We start from the raw sequence: 16,151 nt of genomic DNA on the forward strand, positions 1-16,151 counted from the left end.
CCTGACTAGGATTGTGTTTGCTACTTGACCAGTGCTCACACCCTAGTCAACCAGAAAAACAATTTCTAACAATCTCTAATAAACCACAGCTTCTAACATAGTTCCTAACTCCATCCACCATATGCATCTCCCCCTTTGCACTGCTCCTCCAAAGACCACAACTCCTTTGACAGATAAAACTATTGTCAAAAGTTAGACACAGAAGTTGTGAGTGAGATGCGGGAGTGGTGAAAAATGTAAATGGAGTGCTGATTGTCAGACACAGTAATGGAGATTGTTGATAACAGATTTACAGTGTTAATTGAATAGAAGAGTTTTTAAGTATGAGAGAAGTAAGAATCAGTCAGGATAGCAAAGACGATGAATGGATAGGTCTGCCCGAGAATAATGAACTATGATTATAGTTTTAATGAGGCAGAGCTAACTCTTTGAAACCCACTTCAAACACCTGCAAGGTCTAAGAGCCTTCTTGTCCTCAAAACCAGCCTCCAAAATATAATATGAACAACCACGTAATGACCCCGAGATATGGAAATATATAGAGCTAATTTAGTTAGTGGAGTGCACATTAAACATAGCTCAGTAAATGAAAAACACTGATGCACTGCCATAGGGAGAGGCGGATGTTACTCACTCCAGCTTCTGAATGTTGCAGCGTGGATCTTTCAATCCTTCACACAGTAGCCTCATTCCAGATCTGCCAAATGTATTCCCACTCAGGTCCAGCTCAGTGAGTGATTGGTTTACACAGAGGAATGATTCTAGATCAGCGCAGCAGGACTCAATGTCGCTGTCCATCCTGCAGAAGAATGAGAACAAACAAAAGTTGAAATGGGTCATGATATCATCATCTAGGTAGACCTTTGTTTTGGAGTATTTTTAATGAAATCATGTTGGTTGCACATACCCTGCTTCATTTAACTATTCATGCAACCTTTCCCTTAAGGGTTTGGCTAGGGATAAACATTCCTGAAGAAAGGTTTTATAATCATGATCACACTAGACATTAGCTACAAAATCATGAAAAATAATGTCTATCTCATGCAGTGAGACCCAGAGTAAAAAAAGACCTACTATAATTTAGTTCAAGGAGTAACAACTCAAATTTCAAAAGCTTCATGACAGGTAATATTTTTGTCAGGGTCTGTGCTTCATGCTGCTCTCCGGCTCTCACCATCATGCTTCAGAGTGTCTTGTAGAGGACCAGTTAAGAATGCTCCTCCACCTGCACTCAGCATTCCTAGCAACTCAGCAAGCACTTCAAGCCTGCAACATCTATTCTTCATTGGCCACAGAACACCCATCCAGTGGCACCTGAGGCCACCAAGGTTCACAACACTGCCACAAAATTCCCTCCCAAGACTGAAAACCCATCTCTGGTATCCCTCAGAAGCCATGGACAATGCCAGCCTCATCAGAACTTCTTCTTTTGAATTTCCCACCAAACCTCCACCTCTTGTGGAAGTTGCATTAGAGACTGAGCCTTGTGCAAACACCACTTTGGTTGTCCTCTGGTCATGGAACTTACCTTCAACACTTATGGACCAGTGCTCAGCACAGCATCATACCCCAAATTCCAGCATTAGAACCTCAGTCACAGAAAACCCTGGAAAGGAACATAAAGAAGGTGAGCAGTAAACTGCTGCACATCTCAACCATACATAACTATGTCTTTTGACAGAGCTGGATTGATCCCTACTTTTTGCAACTGCCTTGGTTTGGAATTTATCCCAGTCATTTAAAGGATTCCCTATGATACCCAGAAACCAAATCTTTGGACACATGGATGTTCACAACATACAAATATATCAGTTTGGAAAACACCCTAAAGCAGTACCTAAAGTTGCAATCAGTGTGAGGAAACACTGAGACCAAGATATATACACTAAGAGAGTAACTAATACATAGAAGGTCAACTCTGGAGATAACCAGGTATGAGAGTGCCACTAGAGGTCAACTCTAGAGATACCAGGTGTGGGAGTGTGAGAGTGCCACTGGAAGTCAACTCTGGAGATAACCTGGTGTGGGAGTGCCACTGGGAGTCAACTCTGGAGATACCAGGTGTAGGAGTCTGAGAGTGCCACTGGAGGTCAACTCTGGAGATAACCAGGTGTGAGAGTGCCACTGGAGGTCAACTCTGAAAATACCAGGCGTAGGAGTGTGAGAGTGCCACTGGAGGTCAACTCTGGAGATAACCAGGTGTGAGAGTGCCACTGGAGGTCAACTCTGGGGATACCAGGTGTAGGAGTGTGAGAGTGCCACTGGAGGTCAACTCTGGAGATAACCAGGTGTGAGAGTGCCACTGGAGGTCAACTCTGAAGAAACCAGGTGTAGGAGTGTGAGTGTCACCAGTGAACTAATCCAGGTCAAAAACCATACTCTAGAACGGGAATTATGTTATATATTTAAAACTCAATCAATCATATGAGGGAGAAGGAAGTTCTGATCCATTCAGTTTCCTTTACTTTAATCTCAATTAATCATGAGGGAAGGATCACTTGTCCTTATTATAAACAGTTTAAGAAAAGGAATAATGTAACCTGTTTCTTTGCAATACGGGAGGTCACAGTGTACCTCAAGTGTGAAATTGTCACACTCCCTCGGGTTATGGCAGGAGGTAAGGATGCCTTACTGTGGCTCTGAACCTCGTGCGCTGCTTGTGCTGACACTTCGCCCGCTAACCAGAGTTTCTTACACTGTTTATAATAAGGCATTTTTTTGTTATAAACATCCACGTTTTCACCTTTCACTCGGTCCTGAAGAAAGCCCAGAAGGCCTATCTAGGCAATTTGGGCTGAAACATGTCAGCCATTTTTAATCACTAACTTTGAGTGCGTGAGAATCCCTAATACATTCGCGAACGCACGATTTTCAATACCCTTTGACGGGCTACCCGAATCCAGACCCAATAAAGCGAAGCATCTGGCTGTCCGGGTATTTTAACGAATTTGAGCACTGTCCACATCACTTGATCACTACTGTTTTAGCCATGGGTAAGAACCTCCAGGTGGAGGCTGCATAACCATACTGACCCGATGATTATGCACACACATGAATGAAGAGCGGAGAATCAACATATACCGCTACCACGATCTTCCCATCACGTGCATGAGGGTTTTTTACCTGAGACACCCCACATACCTCCTACATACCCTGGTTGTGCAGGACAAGTGATCCTTCCCCCTATGATTAATTGATATATTTAAAACTAACACCAGTATAGTTGTGTGGACATATACTAGTAATAATGTGTGTTCTCTGTTTCTTGTATGACTTGTGGGACATTGAAAGGAACATCAATCTGCAAGGAGGCAATCACACCCTGGTTATCTGCAGTACCAGAGACAATGCCTCCGCTACGAGCGGTCGAGAAGGAATCATGTTTTTTACGCAAAATGTAACAACTATCTCCAGTAAGGGGTCACATACCTTAGACACTGCTACACATTGTTACACCACTGTGTCAGCATTACCAGATCTGCTGCTAGAAGAACCTGTGTACCTGTTTGTACCCCTTGGCGAACCTGTGTGCAACTAGTGCTACATTGCTTAGTGTTCTCAGTAGCAGGACAGACAGATATTGAGGCCTTCCATACTACCACAAGACCTTCCATACTACCACAAAAGATCTTCCAAACTACCACAAGACCTTCCGTTCTACCATTTGAGACCTTCCATACTACCACACGACCTTCCATTCTACCAGTTGAGACCTTCCATACTACCACAAGACCGTCCATTCTACCACTTGAGACCTTCCATACTATCACGAGGCCTTCCATTCTACCACTTGAGACTTTCCATACTACCACTTGAGACCTTCCATACTACCATGAGACCTTCCATACTACCATGAGACCTTCCGTTATACCACTTGAGGCCTTCCATACTACCACAAGACCTTCCATTCTACCACTTGAGACCTTCCATTCTACCACTTGAGACCTTCCATTCTACCACGAGCCCTGCCATTCTACCACAAGAACTGCCATTCTACCACAAGAACTGCCATTCTACCACAAGAACTGCCATTCTACCACTTGAGATCTTCCATACTACCACATGAGACCTTCCATTCTACCACAAGACCTTCCATACTACCACATGAGACCTTCCATACTACCACAAGACCTTCCATACTACCACATGAGACCTTCCATACTACCACAAGACCTTCCATACTACCACATGAGACCTTCTATTCCATCACATGAGACCTTCTCGACTACCACATGAGACCTCACATACTACCACGTGAGAACTACCATGCCTGAGGACCGTACCTGCCTGAGAGCCGTACCTGCCTGAGAGCCGTACCAGCCTGGGGACCTTGTCTGCCTGAGAGTCTTACCTGCAAGCAATCCTTACCTGCATCGGAACCTTTCCTGCCTGGGAGCCTTACATGCCTGGGAAACGTACCTGCCTGGGAAAGATACCTGCCTGGTGACCTTGTCTGCCTGAGAGTCTTACCTACAAGCAATCCTTACCTGCATGGGAACCTTACCTGCCTGGGAGCCTTACCTGCCTGGGAACCTGACCTGGCCGGGAGTAACTCCCTCACCTCTCACAGGGGCTGTGTTTGGGTTTCAGGTGAGGGCGTTCCTCTTGCAAGTGAAAAAGCAGCCTTGCTGGGCAAGGTTCCCAGTGCTTGTGTCTGTGAGAACGTTATCTGAGCACAGACCATCACAACTGCAAGGAGTGCTAGCCCCGTCAGTGTCCCTGGCATGAACTGGGGACACACCAGCTAGCAGAAATTACAATATTATTAACTTGCATATATGACTACCACAGGTATACTATGTCACAGTGCCTTAAACAACTAGTGTTATTTATATGCAGTTCAGTGATATTTAATTTGATGACATCAGCAGGATGAAAGACGGAGTCGGCCATGCCAGGATTTGAAACTTTGGCCTGTAGCAGCAGAATAAGGTGGCAGCTGCAAGGAGTTACCTTTCAGAGCCACCTCTTCGGTCAAGGGTAGAATGTCTTTTAAAGTTCCCTTATTTGGAAGGGAAGGTCCCAATCCTATTGGTACCGACACTAGACAACTCCAGGATGAAACACACGTGGGTAAGTTGAATATTATTTATTTATGATTGCAGTTTTATATAGCATGGACATGGCCTGAAGGCATGAGAGCACTTTACAACACACAGAATACTGGGTTACTGCGGGTTACTTTAATAGTCATTAAACTCGGATGTTTACATCAGTGGATGTGTACAGGAGTTATCACAAGAGACAGTTACAACAATTGGGCAGAGGACATACACAGTTGAATGAGGGCGGATCAGGGTACAGTAGAGAAAGTACTCAAGTCTGGTCAATTGTGAATTAACCAAAATGACTGTCAAATAGGAGGAGCTTGAGGTCCTTTTTGGTGGTTACATGGCAGGGGGTATGATGGAGTGAGGGAGACAGAGAGTTCCAGATTCTAATGGCGCTACCAAGGAAAGACTGGTTTGTGTATTGTTCTCAACTGAAGGTGGGGGTTCCAGGAGCAGGACATTTCTGGAAATCGTATTTGCTCTAGAGATTTTCAGTTTCTCATTTTGATAGGAAGGTGAGAAAGAGTGCTCGACCTCTCTGCAGCATTCATCACTTTCTTCCACATCACACTCATCATAAGACTCTCCGAGGGAGGCATCCAAGGATCCGCACTCAACTGGACGTGCTCCTTCCTCACTGGAAGAACCCATAGAATCAGACTGCCATCTCTTACATCAGAGACCAAGAACCTGATTTGTGGAGTTCCCCAGGGATCATCACACAGCTACATTGTTCAATGTCTATATGACGCATCTTGCCAACATCATCTGAAGGGACAACAGGATGTGGAAGCACACCGCTGACCTCTCAGGCAAGGTTTGCCCCTGGCATTCTGGGAAATGCAGTCTCTTGTAGCTCGCCCCGATATTTTTTAGTATTTCGCCAAGGTTGGCGCAGATAGTGCTGATCTCTAGACACGTGTTTCTGGTTTATTAACCGTCATCAGTAGAGCGTACAGTCTTGTATTTTGGGGTTTCCTGAGTAGGCTGCCAAACATTATATCAGGTCTTGTACCTTTCACTGGCACGCAGGTGCTTCATCCACGAGCTCGTCAGCTCAATGACTCACAGTAGTACTTTAAATAGACAACAGGATGTGGCAGCACACAGCTGACCTCTCAGGCAATGTTCGCCCCTGGCATTCTGGGAAATACAGTCTTTTGTAGCTCGCCCCGATATTTTTGAGTATTTCGCCAAGGTTGGAGCAGATAGTGCTGATCTCTAGACATGTGTTTCTGGTTTATTAACCGTCATCAGTAGAGAATACAGTCTTGTATTTTGGGGTTTGCTGAGTAGGCTGCCAAACATTATATCAGGTCTGGTACCTCTCACTGGCGCGCAGGTGCTTCATCCACGAGCTCGTCAGCTCAATAATTTACGGGAGTACTTTAAATAGACAATAGGATGTGGGAGCACACCGCTGACCTCTCAGGTAAGGTTCGCCCCTGGCATTCTGGGAAATGCAGTCTCTTGTAGCTCGCTCCGATATTTTCCAGTATTTCGCCAAGGTTGGCGCAGATAGTGCTGATCTCTAGACACGTGCTGCTGGTTTATTAACCGTCATCAGTAGACTTCCTCTCCTACACCAACTACACACAACACATCTTCACCCTATCCAACAAGACAACCACCACAATAGCCAGCTTCACAGCAGGACCAATGAAGCAGAATGAGTAACAAATGCTTCTAGCTCAACTCCGACAAGATGGAAGTTCTGGTCTTCAGAAACAAATCCCCCCCTGCCTCCTTCTGGCTGAATGAGCTAGGACCAACATGAACACCCAATGGCCAATCCAAGAATATAGGAATCATCCTGGAACATGACATCACAAATACACACAGTGAGCACTGCCTACTTCCACACACTATGTATGCTACCCAAAATCTTCAAGTTGCTGCCACAGAACACAAGACGTACCATCAAGACAGCACTTGTCAAAAGCAGGTTCGACTATGGCAACACACTCTATGTCAGAATCCCCAAGCAGCTCTTAGAAAGACTGCAGACCATCTAGAACGCTGCTGCAAGACTCGTGCTATATCTCCCACACCGCACCCACCTCTCATCCCACCGCAGAGAGCTCCACTGGCTCCCCAGTCACAAACACAGCCAATTCAAACTTCTCACGCACACATACAAAACCTTGCACAACACTGGTCCAGCATACTTTAACAATTGCATACACCTTCACCAGCCTGCCAGATACCTACGCTCAGCCTCACTCTCACACATCCCCCCATTCACAAAACTTGAAGAGGCTGCGTGTTCTCATACATCGCTTCAGAAACATGGAACTGCCTCCTTTACCTTATCAGAGCCTCCTCCGCACATCTTGAGTCTTGCAAGCAGCTGATGACCTGGCTCTTCCAATAACTCTGTGTGGGCCACTAACCTATACACCTGCTCAAGCACCTGGATCCCCTCACAGGTGAGTGTGCTATACAAATCAACACAACATAAAATCACATAACAAAAGTATTTTCCCCATAGCCTTATATTGCATCAGAGACATTTTTCGGTGGGATGCAGATGAAATAAAGCCATTTTGCTTAAAAACTGGGAGCTTTCAGCTTGGATTGGGTCTATTGGCATGTATGTACTGTGGAAGGAGAATAATGTTTGCATCGAGGGGTGAAAAGTGCTGGTGACGTTCAACAGGAGCGGTCAACGGACAATGCAGACGCGGAGAGTATGGTCCAGGAAGGTGGAGAGGGGCTGATGGAACTAGGATGAGGCCACACGCGCTTAGAAGCCACATTGGGTGCTGGGATGTTTATGCTAATTAGAAATGCAGCACATGTACAAAACTTTTCCAGTAATGGCATTCTTATATTTCATTTTACTTACAGATTTGATGGGCACGTTTAGGTCATTACACAAAAGACAGCACTGCAAATGACCACCTTAACAAACTTTCAGTTACAAAGGCATTAATTGTAGATCATTTGCAGGCATCCCTTCCTGATTTACCGCCCCATAACTTCGCCCACCATTACAGAAGAAACTCTTTCAGCACAGCAATGCGAGCCCAGGGTCCCACCCTGCCAAGCCTCCAAGGTGCAGGCACACCTCTGCTCCCGCCCTCCGAGGTGCAGGCACACCTCTGCTCCCGCCCTCCGAGGTGCAGGCACACCTCTCTGCTCCAGCCCAGGGGCAGACACACCTCTCTACTCCACCCCAGGAGCAGGCACCCCTCTCTGCTCCAGCCCAGGAGCAGGCACACCTCTGCTCCAGCCCAGGAGCAGGCACACCTCTCTGCTCCAGCCCAGGAGCAGGCACACCTCTCTGCTCCAGCCCAGGAGCAGGCACACCTCTGCTCCAGCCCAGGAGCAGGCACACCTCTCTGCTCCAACCCAGGAGCAGGCACACCTCTCGGCTCCAGCCCAGGAGCAGGCATACCTCTCTGCTCCAGCCCAGGAGCAGGCACACCTCTGCTCCAGCCCAAGAGCAGGCACAGCTCTCTGCTCCAGCCCAGGTGCAGGCACACATCTCTGCTCCAGCCCAGGAGCAGGCACACATCTCTGCTCCAGCCCAGCGAGGTGCAGGCACACCTCTTTGCTCCAGCCCAGCGAGGTGCAGGTGTGGAATTTTGATTTGCGATCTGAACATCATCTGCGCCAGCTTGTCACCTATGTACTACATGCACGGCAGCTATTCTAGGTCACCTATGTATTACGTGCATGGCAGCCATTTTAGGTATCATGGTCTCCCTGTCCACGATCGATCGCCAGCACGTCCCTCTGACCCAGCAAGCATCCTCCGCGCACCCTGGCTCCCCCTCCCTCCTCCTCCTTACGAGCAGGACCCTTCTGCATGACCCTGTCCTTGGGAGTCACGCTAGCGCCTGACCAACACCTCCTCTCCTCCCATGAATGCCCCTCTGTTGACAAACCTCCCTCCTGCGCTGGATTGTCCACGCGGCATGAATACCACTCCATTGATAGCCCCTCACCCCGTGTCCGACTGTCCACACAGGTCCGAGGCCATTGCCTAAGCCGGGAGATATCATTTACTGCCCTTTATTGTATGAGGTCGCTCTCCTTCAAAGGGCCCTCTATTGATCCAGGCCTCCCCACCCCCTGTGATATGATCAGGCGCACACATCCTAAGACTCGACGGAACACTCAGCTGCGTGATGGTCCCCTCCTCTTATCAGCAGGTTGAGAACCTCTATTGTGAAGGTATATGGGGGTGGGATTGACACTAGGATTACGGGGATGTCTTCTCTTGCCTCACAAAGATCTGATTGTATTAAAAGAAGGTCACATGCCATAGACCAGTGTATAAGAGGCCAGGCCTCCGAGAGGCTGTTAGAGCACCTCGACATGATACCTTGTTGTCTGATCTGATGTGTTCTGCTCCGTCGGAATAAACTTCTGTTTCCTGCCTTCTGGTCTTCGGCGCCTGCCTCATTGCTTGGTAAACTCGAATGGTACAAGGGCGGTTAGCGCCGGGCAAATCTTGAGAAAGGTCCTAGCCCTACCTTTTTCTACAAATTGGCGCCCAACGTGGGGCCCATCAGCGACACGTGGATCCAGTGGGAGAGGTCCCGATGACAGAGTGAACGACTGCAACGATCGGGAAGAGCTCGTGTCCGATAGACCCTCGTCTGACAGCCGATCATCCGACCTTCACTAGTTCTGAACAGACCTCTCTCGAGTGATCTACGGTCCTGACTGGGAACCATCAGGAGTGCCGCGAACAACACGAAGGAGAGAGGACGATCGGGCGCTGGATCCAGAGGACAGGAAACCGTCCATGCGGTCCGGGTAAGGTCGTGTAAACACGACGAATTGAGGAAATTGTTTTTGTTTGGATAATACTAGTATTACGCTTTGTTGAAACCCTCTGGAGATTCACTGTCTGCAAACGGGGAAAAACAAACAGGCTCTCTCTTTGCAAGCAGTGAAGGATAGGTAACGCAGACTTTTGTCCCCATTGAAATCCGTCGTACCTATCTTCCTCCCCCACTGTTTCCCGAACTATCGTTCGTGGATTATTGTCTGGAGATTCTTTGTCTGCAAACAGGGAAGAACAAGGCCTCTCTTTGCAGGTAGAGAAAGAGTGGGTAACGATAATTTTTCGTGCCCACTTATTCTCCCCACTGGATTGTTTGATTGGCCGATTATTCGGTATTGGTTCTTTTGAGGTATTCACGGCCTCCAAACAACGTAGAATAGAAATATTCTGTCTAGTCTTTTTCCGCCGTGATAAGATAGGTAGTGCAGACTTTTGTCCCCGTTGTAATCCGTCATGCCTGTCTTCTCCCCACTGGTTGGTAGCCTGTTTAGCCCGGACCGCTTATTAGAGATGAACCATCCAGCTCCACTGGAGGGCACCCCTAATAAGGACATGTTCACTAAGTATGGACTAGTCGCTATAGCTTACACTAAACTATGGCATAAATATACGAAAAAGAACCTTGAAAGTCAGTGGCCACTGATAGGTTCCTTTGACGAAAATAAAATAAAAACATTAGAAATAGCGCTCCAGAAGAATAAGACCACGCCCACTATGCTCGACAGTATCGGCATGTGGCGCAAAGAAACGGAACAACGAAAGAAAAGAGAAGAAGCAAAAATAGGGAAAGAATTACGAAAGGCAGCCCACCTAGCCGCAAAGCAACTAGAAGAAGAAATAAAAGAAAGAAAGGAAACTATGCAAAACCAAGAATCAGGGTCGACAGGCCAATGTCCTGTTAGGACCCCCTCTGCGCTCTACCCTGAATTGCCCTCCAAACAACGAGCGAACGACGAGCTACTACTAGGTCCCCCAACCATCTACATGCCCCCTCCATATGCCCCCTGCCGACAAAGCTTCCACGCTCCGAGTGTGAGCGAAAGCGATCTCAGCGCTAGTGCACCAGCCCTCACGGCCTTTGCACCAGCCACATTAACAACCTCATCAGACGACCCCGAGTCTAGCAAACAATCATCGGCCAGATTAAATAGATTAAGCAAAGATGAGCGGGACGGGATCGACAAAATAGCAAAGACCTTGGTAGAACGAAGGGAGAGGGAAGAGTACACAATGAACATATATAATTCACATGCCGAAAGCCACAGACGGCATTTTATTTTGCGATTCAGCTACCACACCCTGAACGCGTATGAAGATAGGTATCAGAGCAAGGGTCCCGCTAAATTAACAACGCTGTATAGGAAAATTGATGTTGGAGATGGGACTGAACGTGAGGCGACGGAGCTCTTCATGCAAATGCTTGAGGTCTTCCGCCACCTCACAGAACAGAAACCAGAAGCCAAGGTTACGGTCCCTGAAACAACCTCGGCAGAAGTAGCCAATACTATGATGCCTATTAGAGAAGCGGCTCCTTACTGGATCCCGCCACGGGGCCAGGGAACGAGCGATGATATTAATAATGAAAATGCAAAAGGAAGGGTTGTGTACAATTGGGTTTACCAACCATGGGACCGACAAGATATCCTAACCTTCAAGCAAACCCTGCCCGACTTAAGAAAGAACCCGACAGCATTTTATACCGAATTGGGTACAGCCTTGGGTTCGACAATAATGACTATAGCAGATATTGACTTGTTCTTTGGGCTATGTCTGCCAGCTGACGTGTGGAAGCAAATCCGGAAGGCTGACCACACGGATCTGTTTGGACATACCTGGGACCAACTCGGTAAACTAGACAGACAGCGAGAGCCAGGGAGTAAACCAGTGAAGGAAATACTGGAACTCCCAGATAAAATAGTTCAGAAATTAAAAACACTGGTCCCGGAAAGAAAAGTAGACTGGTCGATAGTCACGGCCTGTCGACAGAAACCCCAGGAAGATGTGTCAGAATACTTCTCCCGATTTGAGACAGTGTTCTCCGACTACAGTGGCCAGGACATGACCACCGCAACCGGACAGCACCTGTTTGTGCAAAATTATGTAAAAGGACTAACTCAAGAAGTCTCCCAAAAACTACAGACAAGTGAGAGTAGTTGGGGGGCCTCCAAACCCGCAGCTATCCTTCAGATGGCTCAGTATTACGAGCACCAAAAGAATGAGAATGATAGGGCGTCCGAGAAAAAGAAGAAAGATTTGAAGGAAAGGGTAATGATAGCCCAGATACAGGGTATAGCGCTAGGACGGGAACATCAAAGGGGGAACTACCAATCAAACGCCCCCAGAGATCTACCTCCTAAGGATCACACCCCGACATCTCACACTGGACGGAGAGATATTAGCAATGACCAATGCGCCTTCTGCAAAGGGTTCGGCCATTGGAAAACCCAGTGTCCGGTTTTGCTAGAGATGAATAGAAATAGGGATTCCAGGGATGTGGCAGGTGGTCCGAGGAATAGAGTACAGGGACGAGGGAACTCCAACGACACTAACAATGACAGATCAGGAAGACTGAATACATTTGACCGTCCCCGACAGAATCAATATCAGCTATCCGAAGGTGAAAATGCCCCCGATTTTGCATAGGACTGCCAGGGGCAAGGGAGGGATCCAGTCGAGCTCTGTGTTGACCAGCAAGGTCCTTATGTCACCGCTAAGGTCTTGGGTACAGAGTCTCCATTCTTGGTAGACACTGGGGCGACACGTAGTGTGTTATCAAAACGACTGATTCCAAGGGCACCCTTGTCTGGCTCACACATAACGTCGATAGGTTTCGATGGGACGCCCTCCACTAACCCCCTGTCCGTACCTATTACCTTTGACCTAGAAAGCAACACTGCTGACGCGACATTTCTACTCTCCTCCAACTCCCCTGACGCCATTATGGGCATTGACTTACTGAAACATTTTCGAGCTACCATTAGGTGTTCCCCAGATGGAATACGAGTCATTCTGTACGACAACCCAGACATGCCCAGATCCCGTCCCCCACGACACATGTGCTGCATAACTAACGCTGACCTGTCCCTGCTTGACACCCTGCCTCCGTACTTGTGGGCCAAAAATGACTCTGATGTGGGGCGAATGATGATTGACCCTATTCACATAACTGTACGACAGGACGCTATGCTCCCGAAACTCCCGCAATATCGGATATCCCCAGAGGGTGAGAAGGCACTGGTAGCGATCATTCAGTCTCTGGTAGATGCAGGAGTGGTTGAAGAAGTGGTTAGCAACGTCTGCAACAGCCCAATCCTACCTATTGTTAAGAAACAAGGTGAAGGAGATGAGAAAGCGTACCGCTTCATCATCGACTTACGAGAGATTAACAAAGTGGTTGTACCCCAATATCCTGTGGTCTCTGATATCACCACCATTCTGACCCTCATCCCGTCCACTGCCACCACCTTCTCTGTTGTCGACCTTAAAAACGCATTTTTCTCTATCCCCATCCATCCAGACAGCCGTTATCTTTTCGGCTTCACTTTAAAATCTCGCTCGTACCGATTTTGTAGAGCTCCCCAGGGGTACACTGAAAGTCCCAGCATTTACAGCCAGGCTCTCAAAAGACAGCTGGATGCCTTCCAGCTACCAGAGGGAGTGGTGTTGATCCAATATGTCGATGATATCCTTTTGGCGGCCGACACCACCCCGCTTGCAACGACAGCCACCGTCCAACTCCTACACTTCCTTGCAGAAAATGGACATAAAGTCTCCAAAAAGAAACTACAGTTCTGCCAGCCACAAGTAACTTACCTAGGCCATCTTCTGTCCAAGGAAGGGAGGAAACTTACCCCTGACCGAATCCAAACTATCCTAGACACCCCCATCCCAAAAACGCAAAAGCAGGTCCGCTCTTTGGTTGGCCTAACCTCTTTTTGCAGACAGTGGTTGCCTAATTACAGCCTCATTGTGAAACCATTACTTGCCCTGCTGACCAAAGATGTCCCCTCCCCGCTTCCTTGGACCACTGAGTGTCAAGCCTCCTTTAAGGAATTACGGGATGCACTCTGCTCAGCACCCGTCCTCGGAACGCCGGATTACTCCAAACCCTTCTCCCTCTTCACCCACGAAAGGGAGGGATGCGCATTGTCTGTCCTGACTCAATCAATTGGCCCTAAGCAGCGCCCTTGTGCCTACTTCTCCGCCACTCTTGATCCTGTAGCCAGAGCCTTACCTGCCTGCCTCCGAGCGGTAGCTGCCGCTGCTGTCTCCATCCGTCAGAGCGAGGGAATTGTACTTTCCAACTCCCTCACTGTATTAGTGCCCCATGCAGTAGACACCCTTTTGAACCAAACAAAGACCCAACACCTGACTAGCGCACGACTGACAGGGTACGAGTTGACTCTGCTTGCGCCCCACATCACACTTAAGAGATGCACGACTTTGAATCCTGCCACATTGTTACCCCTGCCTGAAAACGACCCCGACGTTCCTCCCATACACGATTGTGTGACCCTCACAGACGAACAGACTAGGAGTAGGGTTGACCTCCGAGACACTGCTTTTCCTGACTCCGATGGAGAGCTATGGGTAGACGGCTCATGCATCAAACTCCCAGATGGCACCACTTCAGCTGCCTATGCAGTAACGACAGCCCAAACAGTAGTTGAGACAGCCTGCATCACACAACGATCTGCCCAGGCAGCAGAGCTGATAGCCCTCACCCGAGCATGCATCATAGCCGCAGGGACCACCGCAAACGTATATACGGACAGCCAGTATGCCTTCGGAGTGGTCCACCATTTTGGGCTCCTGTGGAGGGAGAGGGGATTCCTGACGTCCCACGGTACCCCAATCCTCCACGGAGATTTAGTGTCCGCTCTGATTGAGGCAGTTCTCCTCCCCAAACGATTAGCGGTGATCAAATGTCAGGCACACAAAAGAGTGACAGACTTAGTCGGACAAGGGAATGCATTAGCCGACATCACTGCACGAACCACAGCTGAAAATAGGACAGTGACACGCATATATGTGACTAGGTCGCAAGCAGAAAAATGGAGTGACACAAGGGAAATGATCAGAGACATACAGTCGGCCAGCACCCCTCATGAATTGACTAAATGGGCAAGGGTGGGTTTGAAGGACGAAGAGGGTTGCTGGCGAACAAAAGATGCAAACAAATGGTTGCTGCCCGACTCATATCTGATTCCCACACTGACAATGGCTCACTCCCCCGCACACATAGGATCTGCACCCATGATCGAACTCATTTCCAAAGTCTGGCATAACGACAAAATCCCCGACTCAGCCAGACGCCTAGTTCAGCAGTGCCTCATCTGTCTGCAACACAACCCCGGGAAAGGGACTGTAGTACCCCGGGGAGGGTTCGGGACCCCCAATCACCCCTTTGAGGTCCTTCAGATGGATTACATCCAACTAGAGAGATGCCAAAACCTGAAGTATGTACTAGTCATTGTGTGTGCCTTCAGCAAATGGGTGGAAGCCTATCCAACCCGTGACAACACTGCCATGACTACTGCCAAAGTACTACTGAAGGAATTCTTCCCTCGCTATGGCCTTTGTCGGATTTTATGGAGCGACAATGGCCCCCATTTCATAGCTGAGGTTATCCAATTAATCCTAAAAGGGTTGGGGGTGAAGCAACGATTTCATGCGGTCTTCCACCCCCAATCCGCTGGTCTAGTGGAACGCCATAATGCCACCCTGAAGCTGAAACTGGCAAAAATAGTGGCCACCACTGGACTTAACTGGCCAGATGCCCTCCCACTGGCCTTGTTATCGATGCGCTCCACTCCCACCAAGCACCATTTGACCCCCTACGAGGTCGTGTTTGGGCGTCCGATGAATCTCTGGACTGCTCCCAAACCGACCTCCATTCATGACGTCCCGGACGTCCTACTATCTGATTATTTGTGCAAGTTAACTAAAACGTTGTCTGTCATCCATCAACAGGTGCAGCAGGCTATCCCCGATGCCTCCAGGGGCCCCGGCCATGACATCCAACCGGGAGATTTCGTGCTGATACGAAATTTCCAGCGAACCAAGAGTCTGGAACCTCGGTGGACGGGCCCCTGGCAAGTGCTGATCACCACCCGAACGGCACTCCGAGTGGAGGGGAAGAGGCACTGGCTGCACGCGCATCATTGCCGAAAAGTCTCTGCAAACCTGGCCACGACAGAAAACGTCAGCACCCAAGAAGAGCTCCTGAGCAAAGACCGACCGATATTGGACTGTTATCCCGATACTGGGGCACTCGAACTTGCAAAATTCTCCGATCC

The 16,151-nt window shown here is 48.5% G+C and overlaps 1 protein-coding gene across 5 annotated transcripts in view; it reads right to left on the reverse strand.

The window, feature by feature from the left end:
* Positions 1-16,151, reverse strand: part of LOC147709713 (ribonuclease inhibitor-like) — a 135,459-nt gene that overhangs the window by 113,823 nt on the left and 5,485 nt on the right. For 3 of the 5 annotated variants that reach the window (XM_086928212.1, XM_086928209.1, XM_086928213.1), the window contains exons 2-3: positions 1,529-1,606; positions 635-799 (exon numbers count right to left, since the gene is read on the reverse strand). In XM_086928212.1, the coding sequence (XP_086784338.1) occupies positions 635-798 (164 nt within the window). In that variant the 5' untranslated portion in view covers position 799; positions 1,529-1,606. The remainder of the gene's footprint in view (positions 1-634; positions 800-1,528; positions 1,607-16,151) is intronic. The other 2 variants (XM_086928211.1, XM_086928208.1) reach the window with 1 other exon arrangement.

This window comes from Lissotriton vulgaris, chromosome 6 (assembly GCF_964263255.1).
Source record: "Lissotriton vulgaris chromosome 6, aLisVul1.2, whole genome shotgun sequence".
In the NCBI taxonomy this organism is placed as follows: Eukaryota; Metazoa; Chordata; class Amphibia; order Caudata; family Salamandridae; genus Lissotriton; species Lissotriton vulgaris.